The 12,943-nt window shown below is 40.3% G+C and overlaps 1 protein-coding gene across 5 annotated transcripts in view; it reads right to left on the bottom strand.

Annotated features, from left to right (window-relative positions):
* The window catches only part of UNC79 (unc-79 subunit of NALCN channel complex), a 153,237-nt gene that overhangs the window by 130,436 nt on the left and 9,858 nt on the right, over positions 1-12,943 (bottom strand). For 2 of the 5 annotated variants that reach the window (XM_032772580.2, XM_032772582.2), the window contains exons 1-4: positions 12,639-12,728; positions 6,630-6,934; positions 2,995-3,165; positions 268-360 (exon numbers count right to left, since the gene is read on the bottom strand). In XM_032772580.2, coding sequence (XP_032628471.1) covers positions 268-360; positions 2,995-3,165; positions 6,630-6,876 — 511 coding nt within the window. In that variant the 5' untranslated portion in view covers positions 6,877-6,934; positions 12,639-12,728. Of the gene's footprint in view, positions 1-267; positions 361-2,994; positions 3,166-6,629; positions 6,935-12,638; positions 12,729-12,943 lie in introns of those variants that run through there. The other 3 variants (XM_075065657.1, XM_075065656.1, XM_032772581.2) reach the window with 2 other exon arrangements.

Raw genomic sequence — 12,943 nt, 5'->3', positions numbered from 1 at the left:
TAAAATTAAAATGGAATCCTCACAAGCCTAGTTGTCTGGAAACATTGCTGCTTCAAATACCAGTCTCAGAAATGCCAAGTTTTAACTAAAAGGACTATTTTTAAATCCATTTTTGCAATTCCAGCATGGTGAGGAGGAGCATTTCCAATTGTCTGAACTTCCAGCAAGCTGAGCTCTCAAACACTTTCTTTGACGTAATATTTCATGACTCATACCTTTACAAGGATAGAGAGATACAAACAATGGTGCATATTTATTTATACATACCGGGATTTGATGTGTACTGCATTGCAATCATTAGCATTGAAGATGCAGATAGATTGACGTGTGCAGGCACTCCTTCTCTCCTTGAAGATCCCACTTAAAGGGAAGCAAAAAATATCTCCCAGTGTACAGCAAGAAAAATAGAAAAAAAACTGCACCCAGTTTAGATTTTGACTGATGCAAATAAAATGCATAGGGATGCGTGTATTTAAAAAAAAAAAAACGTGATGGGGTAAAAGCTCTCTGATGTTGTAGATGTGGTGTTTGCTCACAGGGTTCTGGCCTAGTTCCCCTGAATAGCAAGGTTTCTGTCTGAGAGCTGTGCTAGCAAAACCCTCCTCCAGAACCATGGCTCTGAAATGTTTTCAGTCTGCAACCTACAAAAAGGCCAAAATATCAGCTCACAACACACCACATCCCACAATCCTTTGCTGTTAGGATTCAGGTCCTGGGGGAAACAATGGGAAGCTTGTGGGAGCTACTGAGTGGGGCAACAGGGTTGATGAGAGGACTGGTATTGAGGAATGGTGGGTGGGGCTGAAGTGGAATAGGGTGCTGGCTATTGTTGGTCTATAGTATAGATTAGTCTCTAGGCAGCATGATTTTAAACACTATTCTCAGACTCTAAATCCCATTCCTCACTAGCTGGGATAACTATACTAGAACACTGATACCAACAGCAGAATTTAAACATGGGAGCTATGATTCTGATTGTAGGGGATAAGACCTAATAGACCCTAGCTGGAGCTTCTGCTGATCTCCTAGTGGGTGATCAATGTTGAGCTACTGGTCACCACCAGCTAGGATCCTGGGAAAGCCCTGAAGATTGAAGGTATTTATTGGGCTGCCATCATTCATCTCCCGACACCGACTGCAGAAACCGAGTTACAAAGCAAAGGCTTAGTGAAGCCTGTTGGGGTTATGAGCTGCTTAAGCAAGCGGGGTTAGTGGAAGAGAAGCGGTGAAACAGTTCAGCAATGTGCTATGGATGGCCGGACCCATAGATCATAGCACTCAGATAATGAATAGAATTGATACCCCTGAGTGTACATGCCACAAGTGTAATTACCTCTGATTTAATTACTACTCTGCTGGAACTATTCTCTGCCACGTCAGTAGCCCAGTAATTACATGCCGTTCAAAATAATCCCCAAATTATTACGGCACGATCTGTTTGTGAGAATTTATATTGCGAAATACGTATTCTTCCACAGTTCTGGCCTAGCATTTAAAAATAGTCTATACGGAAAAGGTACCATGCGGTATTAGAAACAATATATAGAGTTGGATTGATTTATACAGTGATTTGAGAAAGCTGTGTGAGAAAAAGGCAATTGGCTATCTACTGCTCTCAGTTACATATGTACAATATCCACTGCGGAACTAGTATCCATTTAACTAAAGGGAGAATTAGGCTTAATAGGTTGTTCTGTAGAATAGTTTCAGACATTTGAGGAAATACAGGATTGGAGAAGCACTCTACAGAAAGTTCTACACTGAATATATTTTTCACAATCTAGCAAAATGGATAGATAAAGGCTTTAGTTCAAGATTCTTTAAACCACAGTGAGACTATTGCATATTGATTTGTACTTCTATAGGACCTTCCATCCACAATATCAAAGAACTTTAGAAAACATTATAGAATTAAGCCTCACAAGACCCTCATGATATAGGGAAGTATTATTATTCCCATTTTACAAATGGGGAACCTGAGGTACAGAACTGTTAAGTGGCCTGCCCAGGGTCACACAGCAAATCTGTGGGAGAGCCACGAATAGTAGATAACAGACCTCCTCAGAGTCCTATGCTTTAGGACACTAGACCATGCTTCTTCCGATATTCTGTAGAGATTTGCTGTGCAAAACTCCCAGTACCATTAATGGAGCTCTGAATGCAGAAATAGTTCATACTGTCAGATAAAGGATGCTAATATCCTGGGACCAACACGGCTACACAACAACACTGCATACAACAAAGGTCTACAGGGCTGATAAGAAAGGGGAATTTAGCTGGTATGGTGCAACTGACTCCAAAGTAGTCCCCAGTCTCCAAATTTGTGAAATGTGAAAAAAAGATGTATTTTCAGCAGCTACCGAAAGGTCATCAAGCTTTTATCAGGTACATAGATGTCTGTTCAAAACACAGCTAGTCAGTACTGCTTTGGATCCAGAGCCTGCAGGGATTTTAACTTTATGCAGTAATTCAATATCCATTCAAAGAAAACCAGAAAATCAACTACCTATCAGATTCCATTGGCACTCATAAATACTCAGTACAGAACAATAAGATAAATAGAGCCAAATTCTGCTTTTGGATGTCCATCAGTTATATTGACACTAGTTGTTCATGTGCATCCCAAAGCAAATGTTATACATATTGCTGTTGCATTCGTATTTTCAGGAACATATTGTACATTTGCTCTGTATTCAGGACTCTCATTGCTACCATTGGGAGCTCTCTGTGTAATTAGTACACTTTAAGATGTTTTATTTCACCCTTTAAGTGAAAAGAAATAACCTAGTAATACAACATAAAAAGTAGACATTCTGTATAACTTCTTCCTCTGGTAAGAGCAGCCACATTGAATTACATTTTGTAGCAAGCAAGTAGATTAATATTTAACCACATCCACATGGTAAATAAAACATTGATAACTATGGTCTAATGTTATTTTAAAAACCTACGTACTTTCTGAAATGTAACATTATTAGAATGAATTTCACTTACATATAGCCATAGGCAGAAAAGAGGTACTGAGATACTCTATAATATCCTTGTGCAGAAATGGTGGAAAGGTGGCTAATGTTGAAATCATTGTATAAGGCAAAGTACTCAGGATGTCATCATTGAGAAAAGGAAGCAAACATGTGGTTGTGTAAAAAATTGACTGTCCAAGATCTGCCAAAGAAAATTCAATAAACAGAGCATCATTATATTTTATTAAAAAAAACACAACGTATTTTTTGATTTATGGACTGTTTACAAAACGATCATAATAACTTAAACTTAAATTGTGCCTTTCTCCCCAAAATTGTTTAGAAATTTAGTTGATATTTAAACAACACACAGGAATCACTTCACCAACCATTATAATGAATTTCCTTCTAGGGAGGAAGGAGGCAGCTGTTTAACAGCAAATAGCAACAGTTTAGAGCAGAGGTTGGCAAACTATAGCTGGCAGGCCACATCCAGCCTAGGACTGTCCTGCCCGCCCTTGAGCTCCCGGCCGGGGAGGCTAGTCCCCAACCCCTCCCCTGCTGTTCCCCCTCCCCCACAGCCTCAGCTCTCTGTGCTGTCAGTGCTCTGGGCAGTGGAACTGCAAGCTCCTGCTAGGCAGCGTAGCTGCAAGAGCCACGAGCCTGCCCCGGTGCCCTAGACTGTGCAGTGGCATGCCTGGTTCCGGTTGGGCGGTGCGGCTGCCAGTTCTGGTGCTCTAAGCAGCATGGTAAGGGGGCAGGGAGTGGGGTGGTTGGATAAGGGGCAGGGGGTCGCAGAGGCTTGTCAGGGGGCAGGAGTGTGGATAGGAGTCAGGGCAGTCAGGGGACAGGGAGGATTGGATGCGGGTGGGGTCCTGGGGAGCAGTTAGGGGCAGGGTGTTCCAGGAGGTAGTGGACAGGGGACAAGGAACAGGGGGTGTTGAATGGGTTGGGAGTTGTGAGGGGGCCAGTAAGTGGAAGGAGGCAAGGGCCAGGCTGTGTGGGGAGGCACAGCCTTCCCTACCCCGCTCTCCACACCGTTTTGGAACCCTGATGTGGCCCTCAGGCCAAAACATTTGCCCACCCCAAGTCTAGAAGGAAAATGAACTCCGTGAAACCAACACTGGAGCATGGATGGGGGCGTGGGTTTAGGTAGGGAGAATGCCACTATCAGAGTTAGAATTTGCCCAGGACATTGGTATATTAACCGACCTATTCTTGCAAAAAGTGCCATAGAAGCTGTCATAGCCACAGGAAATCAGAACCTATGTTTTAAATCTCATTCAAAGAACAAAGTGTCTCCAGAACACCAGACTGGGGCACTGGTTCTGTGCTGACTCAGAGGGAAGAATGTCACTGTATTTTCAACGCTACATGTGATTAAACTGCTGAATTCATTACCACAGTAAGTCATTGAGGCTAAGAACTCACTAAGATTTAAAAAGAGATTGGATATTTATATGGATATCAAGTATATTCAGAGTTATCACAATTTTTGGTATAATTAATTATGGAAAGGATATTAAAACTCGTGCTTCAAGGCTTAAGCTAATCTTTAGATATCAGGATCAGACTTGTCAGGAGGGAAGCATATTCTCCCACATTTGCCTTCCTCTGAAGTATCTGGTGCCAGCCACTGACAGAGAATACTGGACTAGAGGTACTCTTGAGTCTGATGTAAAGTCTGGCAATTCCTATGTTCCTATGAATCATAAAAACCTCCTCCTGAAGCAAGTGGGTTTCTAGTCCAAGCTCTGTGACTAACTCACTGTGTGTCCTTGGGCAAGTCACTTAGGCAGCCTGTGCCTCTGTTTTCCCATCTGTAAACTGGGGATATTTATACCTACCTTTGTAAAGTGCGTAGAGATCTATGACTGAAAAGCACTCTAAGTTCTAACAATCATTAATGTATTCCATTTTAGTGTCTTCAAAGGTCCTCCATGCAAGGGTCACATACTGCAGGATGCAGAGTGCCTCTCTCTTGCAATAAATGCTCAGCATCTTTCACGAAAAGTACTAAGTACAGATGTGGCCTAGCTTGTGAAATCTGACAGGATCAAAATACAAGTGGTCTGGCTGAAGGCACAACAGCATTGTTCTAGATCTAAGTTGTTCTGATAACTACATTGTATTAAAGAAATTATTAAAATGAAGGAAGGAATAAATTATAAGTTTAATTGCAAATTTTAATCCACCGTACAGACATCATATCATCTCTTCCTACATCTATACTGGAATCAAAATACATTATCTATCCAAAGGAATTCTGAAAGCAACAGGGAAATCTTTCCTGCAAAATTAATTCATATACTTACCAAAGCTTAACAGCCTGGAGCACAGTTCTCTCCACCTCAGTGTACAAGTGACACTCATTGAAATCAAGATACATACTGGTATCCTGAGATGGGGAGAACTGGGCCCCAGGCTTTCAGTAAAGATAACTGCAGTCTACAAAATTGCATACTGGAGGAGTTGACTAAGCACAATATAAATAGCAACATGTGATCAAAATCTAATAAATTTTGTGATGAGATGATTCAAAGCACTGTGCAAAACCCTCTATTTCTGTATATTCAGACTTACAATCCTTTCTTTTTACCCAGTGACATTTTAAACCAGTCTCCATTACAGTTGTTCTCAGACTTGTTCTGCCACTTGTGCAGAGAGAGCCCCTGGCGGGCTGGGCCGGTTTGTGTACCTGCTGTGTCCACAGGTTCAGCCGATCGCGACTCCCAGTGGCCACGGTTCACTGCTCCAGGCCAATGGGAACTGCTGGAATCAGCGGCTAGTACGTCCTTCAGCCCATGCTGCTTCCAGCAGCTCCCATTGGCACAGAGCAGCAAACCGCAGCCAGTGGGAGCCGCGACTGGCCGAACCTGCAGACGCAGCAGGTACACAAACCAGCCTGGCCTGCCAGGGGCTTTCCCTACACACAAGCAGTGGAACAAGTTTGGGAACAACTGCTCTATTACATTCTTAAAATGCTGTTAAGATCTTTTATCAAATCTACTTTACATTTTACTCAGAGATGGGCCTGATCTGCACATCCCTGAGCATTAGTGGGTTTCAGAATCCAAACGCAAAGCCAGATCCACAATTTGCAAATAGGCCCTGACTCTTCAATGGAGTCAAACAAAAAGGCCAGATAAAAATACTTCCATTTTTGGAATAGGTTTAGGCCCATCTCTATTATTTTATTAAGGCCATGTCTACACTACAAAATATGTTGATCTAACTTGCATCAGCATAGAGCCACCGCAGTTATTAAATCGCTTGTGTGCATGCACATTTGGGTCCTTGTGTTGGCAGTTCACCTCCTCATCAGGAGCGCTTGTATCGATTGAATTGTCAGTGTGAGGCATTGTGGGATTGCCCCTGAAACCAGTAACAGTCAATTTAAGCAACACAGCGTCTACACTGACACTATGTTAACCTAATCACATTGACCGTGACTATGCCACTCAGGGAGGTGGTGTTACTAAATCAGCGTAGAGAGGCACTTTTGTCAGCAGGAGCCAAATTTATGTGTAGACACTTCCACAGCTAGGTTGACACAAGGCAGCTTAAGTCAACGTAACTGTGTAGCATAGACCAGGCCTTACATACCACACATGGATTCAAAGCACTGGATCTACGTGTACGGTAAGGATTCAAAGACCTGCTTACCATGCTGACCATGCTGTAGCAAAGGAACTAGATCCAGCAGAGTCACCAATGTCACGTAAAGTCCTTGATAGTCCAATGATGGGTAGTCTGATAACTGAGCATCACGACTGTGCTGGCCGCGTTCAGATGGAGCATCTCGCAGGACGCTGTAAAGGAGGGAGCGAGTAACAGTAGGGTTGATGGAACTGACCTGTGGTCTTAGAGATGGGGTGAGTGGGAATGGCACAGGAAAAAGACACATGGTCATGGGCACTGTCAAATTGGAGGCATCTTGATTCTCCTTCTTCCCTGTGCGGGACAAAATGCTGTTGGGGGGACAAAGAAAAAAAAGAGACAACAAAGACACAAAGAACAGCACATTACATTGAAATGACACTATAAAACAAATAATAAAACACCAGATACACCCCACATAAGATGCAATTTCTACCAATACCAGTGTGTTGGCAAATCTAGCAACCATTCACTTCTATGCTTCAAGATAGTAAAATTAAAAATGGCCATTTGTAAAAATTTCCATTGCATCTCATGTGTTATCTGGTTCATAAGGAGCAAAAATATAAAAATGCATGTTTCAGTGCCATACCCATGTTTCACAGTTAAGCAAAATTTGGGAATTGAGTTGCTTGCTATGCAAAGAATAGCTGTGTTCAAATAGCTGGAGAATTTGCTTCTGAGAAGGTTTGGGGGAAAAATACATTTTCAGTAAGATTGTTTGAACCAAGGGAGTGAAAACTTGTAAAATATAGGTGTGGCACTTTCAGAAACATGTTTTAGCAAAGAATAAACATGTGGGTTTGTTAAGATAGTCTTAAAAATCACATGTTTATCGCATTAAAATAATGTCTGTATGTATTTTATGATACTGTTTCATGACATTCCGTCAGTATCATTTGAGATAATGAAGTTTAAACAGGCACATGGATTTAGAAATAATATCATATTTCTAAAATGTTAACTAAACTACATTTGGAGAAGCTATAAAATAATATATAGTAGATGATCTTTAGCATATGTTTGTGAGCTAATGATAATGGTTGTTTATGTGTGTTTTTAATTTTGCCCATGTTTGGGGAGGAAACATTTTATTTTATGAATACAAACACTCTTGGTAAATAGTCACTTCCAAATCTAAGGGCTAAGCAAGCAATACCAGTTATAGAACTGCACATCAGACAGTGTGTTATCATACATTCCTGCTGCTACGTACTTATGTTGTTATTCAACAAAACTCACTACAAACTAAAGGAAAGATAATTTCAAAAATTAAAATTAAAATTAGTGGGCATCAAAATAGAGGCTAAAAATCAACCAGCTTGCTATATCTTTTAAAAATTGTTATAAACGTTAGTCCAGTTGTTCTGAAATGATTAATAATTTTTAAAATAGAATTGCTGCTTAAGCAACAAAGCTATATTTTCGCTAGCCTAACAAAAAATGAATATGCACTACAGGATTATCTAATAATTTTTTTCATGATCCTATAAAAGTATCGTATACTATTTTAATATATTAAACCACAGACCAACTTGCTTTACATAAACTGTACCCGTAGGGTGAGCTTTCAAAAGTGGCCAGTGTTGGCGTACCTCTACTCCCATTGAAGTCAGTGTTAAAACTAGTAAAGTATAGATGGGGCACTGAAACATCCATTGACTTCAGTGGAGCAGAGCTGGGCCAATGGTAAGCGCTTTTGAAAATTCCACCCACCCTACACAGAATTCACGCCCCAATCTTGCAAACACTTAAACACATGTGTAACTTTACTCACATGTTGTCCCATAGAAGTCAGTATGACAATTCACATGGGGAAGCTTCACACATGCTTATGTGTTTGCAAGAGAGGACCTGATTTATTTGCCATATAAATTTTATTAAAATTTTTACAAGTACAGTCAGGCATGCCTGATCTCTCAAGTATGCAGATGTTATATAGATACAATATAATCTACCCTAAGAAAAGTTACTGCATAGTTGTTGTTTTTTTTCTTATTGTGCCTTGTATGCCTGTAAATTATTTTGGTTTCTGTTACCCAATGTCCAGTCTAAGAAAAGTGGTAATAAAATTGTTCTGACAGTTTTTATGAAATCATATCAGTAAACCAGCAAAGATCTATTAGGATTTTAAAAGTGAATTATCAGAGTGCTGATTCCTCTTTTTTGGATTTGCTTTTTTTAATTTGCTTGACTTTCATATGATATATTTTGCAGCTTCTGATTTGAGATGTGGAGGTATTAAATTACAATCAAGCCCTCTCTGTGAACAGATTCTACCCAGTTACCCACCAAAATCCAGTTCCTTCACTTGCTAACACGTCACTACCCAGAAGTGCTGCCCCCTGGGAGCAATTCTTCCAGGAGGGACATTAGAGCATTAATAAATCCTTGTTTTGGAAACTGTAAGGCAGTGATGGCTAACATTCACCTCCCTTCTCCTTAATATGAAGGGGTGGGAGCCATGGAGACTACAGGTCCCAGCATACAATACTCCATCTTGATCACAGAGGCCTTATATTCAATTCAGGTATTAGGGATGTGCCCCTACCAAAGCCCCAGTTCCTACACCCCCAAACTCAGAGGATCTCTGGATCTGGAAATGCAACTGACGCCAAGTTCTATAATGCAACCAGTCAAAACTCCAGATCCAATAACAATCCTGAACTTTGAGAAAGTTTGGCTGCAGATTCAGATCTGGCCACTGTAGCTCGTTCCCTTTTCTACTCAATATAGAGCACTGTACACTGGGACCTGTAGTATCTGAAGGCCACCTCCATACTGAATCTGTCTCACTATATGCAAATGAGTTGCCAATGCATCTCTTAATTGGTCAAAGTTTGGGCTCCCTTGCTACATTATAGACTATTCTCCAAATTACTACCTTCCCAAGGTGTTTCTTTGAGACATGGTGCCAGAGCAATTGCATCTTTCCACACTCGAGAAAGCAGTAAAAATATCTTGTGCATTAATAACCGTTCATTACATAAAGAATTTTGTCTATAGTTAAGAAATGCACTGAGGAGTTTTTTCTAAGAAAACAAGAAAAAAGCTGATGTTCTGTAATAGGTTTATGTTGTTCTAGGTCAATCCTCAAGTGAGGGAGGAAAGGCTGGAAATGAGTAATGCATGAAACTTAAATTCATGCGCTGTAATGTAAAGAAATGCTTCTGCCCAAAGAGAAAATTGAGGAGGAGCTAAATGAATCAATGTTATGCATTGTGTATGGTGATTTTATGTGATGTTTATTCATAAAAAGTAAATGCCTCACTTTTTTCAACCATAGCCACTTCTTCCCACCCCCACCCCGAGCCTGTTACATAGTCAAATGTATATAAACCAAAGGACCAAGTTAATCCCTGCTGCAACTAAACTGAAGCTACCGGTATTACACTAGATATGACTCTGACCCAAAACAGTGGGACTGCCCCACTCGGAAGAACTAAGTCAATATGTTTATAACTCAGAAAAGTAACTGTACTGTCAAAGTACAACAAGTTGCAAAAGCTACATCTGCTAAGGCCTAGTATGCTAACAACTGAATGGGATATATCTGACTGTGTTTTATACTCCGTTGTGCAATAATGAGTGTGGACGCGCTCATAGTGTGAGAGGCAGAAAGACGACTTGGGATGCATGCCATTCAGGGAAACTCTTGAACAAAATCTTGAGCAAGCCCAGGGTATTGAGATGTTTGTTTAGGATAAGCCTTCTTAAAGTCCCTGAAAAGGGAATTGTGTGCACTAGACAGGAGTTTCTCTCTTTCCACTTGCCACACTCACTGTAGGGTAAGGTAGTTTGTCTAATCCCTGTCTAGGTGTGAACATGTGTATGAAGTTGTGGTGGGCTCACACCACAGCACCCAGGTCCAGAACCAGATTTCAAACACTCCAAAGTTAAAGGAGGTCTGAATTAGAGATTTGATCTGGTCTATCTTAAGGATAGAGGCAAAGGCCTATATGAAATTGAGGTCTGGATCCAGGGCTGGATTTCTAATGCCCTCTCCCTAATTTGGGGGATGTTCAGATTCAGCATTTTGATTTGTCCATTATAAAGAAAGAGGCCATCTATGAAATTATATCCAGATCTGAATATACACTGTGAGTACCACCTCAAACCTTATCAAGTTCAGGGTAATCCGTACCAGGGTTTTGGTTCAGTCCAATCTCTAGCATGAAATAAAGAAGTTAAATGGAATTGCTCCCTTCATATGGAATTAACAATTCTGCAGATTTAAAACAGCCACACAGAAAAGGGAGTTGTGCAGACCTCTACATTCTGCTTTTGTAACCTATAAAACTATCTGCTTCACTAAGTCCAGCAACTTGAATGCTTATAAAGTGTGAAGAATTTCTCACCGAGAATAATACACTATGCAATGTACTGCTCTGTGCAGAGTTAGGTGACACAGCAGTAAAATGTTTGCACCTTTTCTATGCTGCAAATTCCAACAGTGCTGCCACTGATGGAGTTCCACCCAAATGGGGATTATCCTAGTGTATACCTTTGAGTAAGTCACTAGTGAGAGGGAGAGTATATGCCAGAATCCAGGACAATTTGCATGGCTGAATAGTTTGGGAGGCCCACTCAGCTTATGCTGAGGCTGTTTTGCTGCACACACAGTCTTGTGTGCAGTGTTTGATTAGCCAATTGAAAATACACTGACATGGAATAAGAACCACACTTCCCAGCTACTCTCAATATCCCTATAAAGATTTTTTGGCTATTAATGTAACACATTAATTGAATATCATTCCATTTGTTGGACCTGAAAGAGCCCTTTAAGTTAACACAGGTGTGTTCAGCACCCTAAAATATTCAATGAGCTAAACATTTCATGATGGTTAAATGATTTTATTCATGAAATCTGGGAAGGTGAAGTATAAACACAGCTCCTGAGAGTCTGCACCCAAAATGGGATTCTGCAGGTAATGTGTATTTCTACATACGTTTTTTTCCCGTTAACATAGAACATGGAGTGTTTCTGAATTCCATGGTTTCTGATGTGGGCTCTCAATGAGTTTTTCATTCAACTCTAATACTTGCTTGTTAACATATTTTAGAGCAAGAGAGAATGTTTCTTCTCTCCAAGACAATACAAATGGCCTAACTTCCAAAGCAGCCTCTGAATGTATGGGTGCAATTTTCTAAGCGTAAATATTTTTGTAAGTGCAAATCACGTAGTTATACACAAAAATGCACCGTGAACTCAAAACTATCTGCATATGAAAAATTAAGCCACAAAAATGTAGGCATACAAAAATTGTATCTGCAGTATCCAAGGCCATCTGAAGGCCACTTTGAAAATTCAGGTCAATGAATCCATTATACTGTGCGAAAATTGGAATATAAGTAATGTTCCTAATGAAGTCTCAAACCCATAACAGTTCGTTTTAACAAGCTGAAAGGTCATATCACCTACCTAAACCTATTCTCTAATCATACTTAGTTCTTATTGGTTTTTATATTGCAACTAGAGTGGACTAAACCAAATCACTAGATCAGAGCAACTCTGAACCATTAAATGTCATTCAGATCCAGATCTGGATCCAAACTTTGTGCCTATGCCTGTTGCTATAATAGGCTGGACCAAAATCCAGATCTGAAAGCCCACTGAACTCTGGGACAGTTCAGCTTCTAGTTTTGCTGCTCAGGCTCATCTCAGTAGGATCCTACTGCTTTAGGATTCTCAGGGAGGTCACAGTCAAACTTGTGAAACTTTAGCAACCTTCTCTCTTCTTTACTTCAAGAACATGTGTGCACTCCACTAACCTATAGTAGGGCCAAGCAAACCAGGTTTTGTTTTAGAATCAGCCACCCAATAAGCAGCTCAACTGGGCAAATTGGGCAACAGCCACTGCTGTAATTTATTTATACCATACAGTACTTTTAATTATATTGAGTTCTGACTCCTTCTGGTTGAGCATTGATCCATAAGATCCATTAACCAAGAAGAAATCAATACTTATCCCCTAATAACATTTTTTCTCTTGAAAAGCATAATTTAAAACTTACCTCAATAAAGTCTGAGAAAAGTATTTCAGAGTGTTTGCAATGTCAGTTCCAGAGGGCACAGGGTAAATGTTGTGAAGAACGCGGTTATGGTATTCCTGTAGGTAGCGGATCTTGGAAGCAACTGGATAAAAAAAAAAAAACCACATACAGAGACTTTCATTTAGCTTAGTTCAGGTTAAGACACCATATTAGTTTTCTACCCCTACTGTATTGTTAAAATTCATGCAATGAGCTAAACCTAAGAGACAAGTCTTTCCAACCTTTATAGTTGCTGAATGAATTGAATACTTTGATGAAGGAGGGAA

The sequence above is a fragment of the Chelonoidis abingdonii genome, chromosome 4 (genome assembly GCF_003597395.2).
Source record: "Chelonoidis abingdonii isolate Lonesome George chromosome 4, CheloAbing_2.0, whole genome shotgun sequence".
NCBI lineage: Eukaryota > Metazoa > Chordata > Testudines > Testudinidae > Chelonoidis > Chelonoidis abingdonii.
Note: the sequence above shows the minus strand (reverse complement) of the source record. Positions and strands in the feature narration are given on the sequence as shown.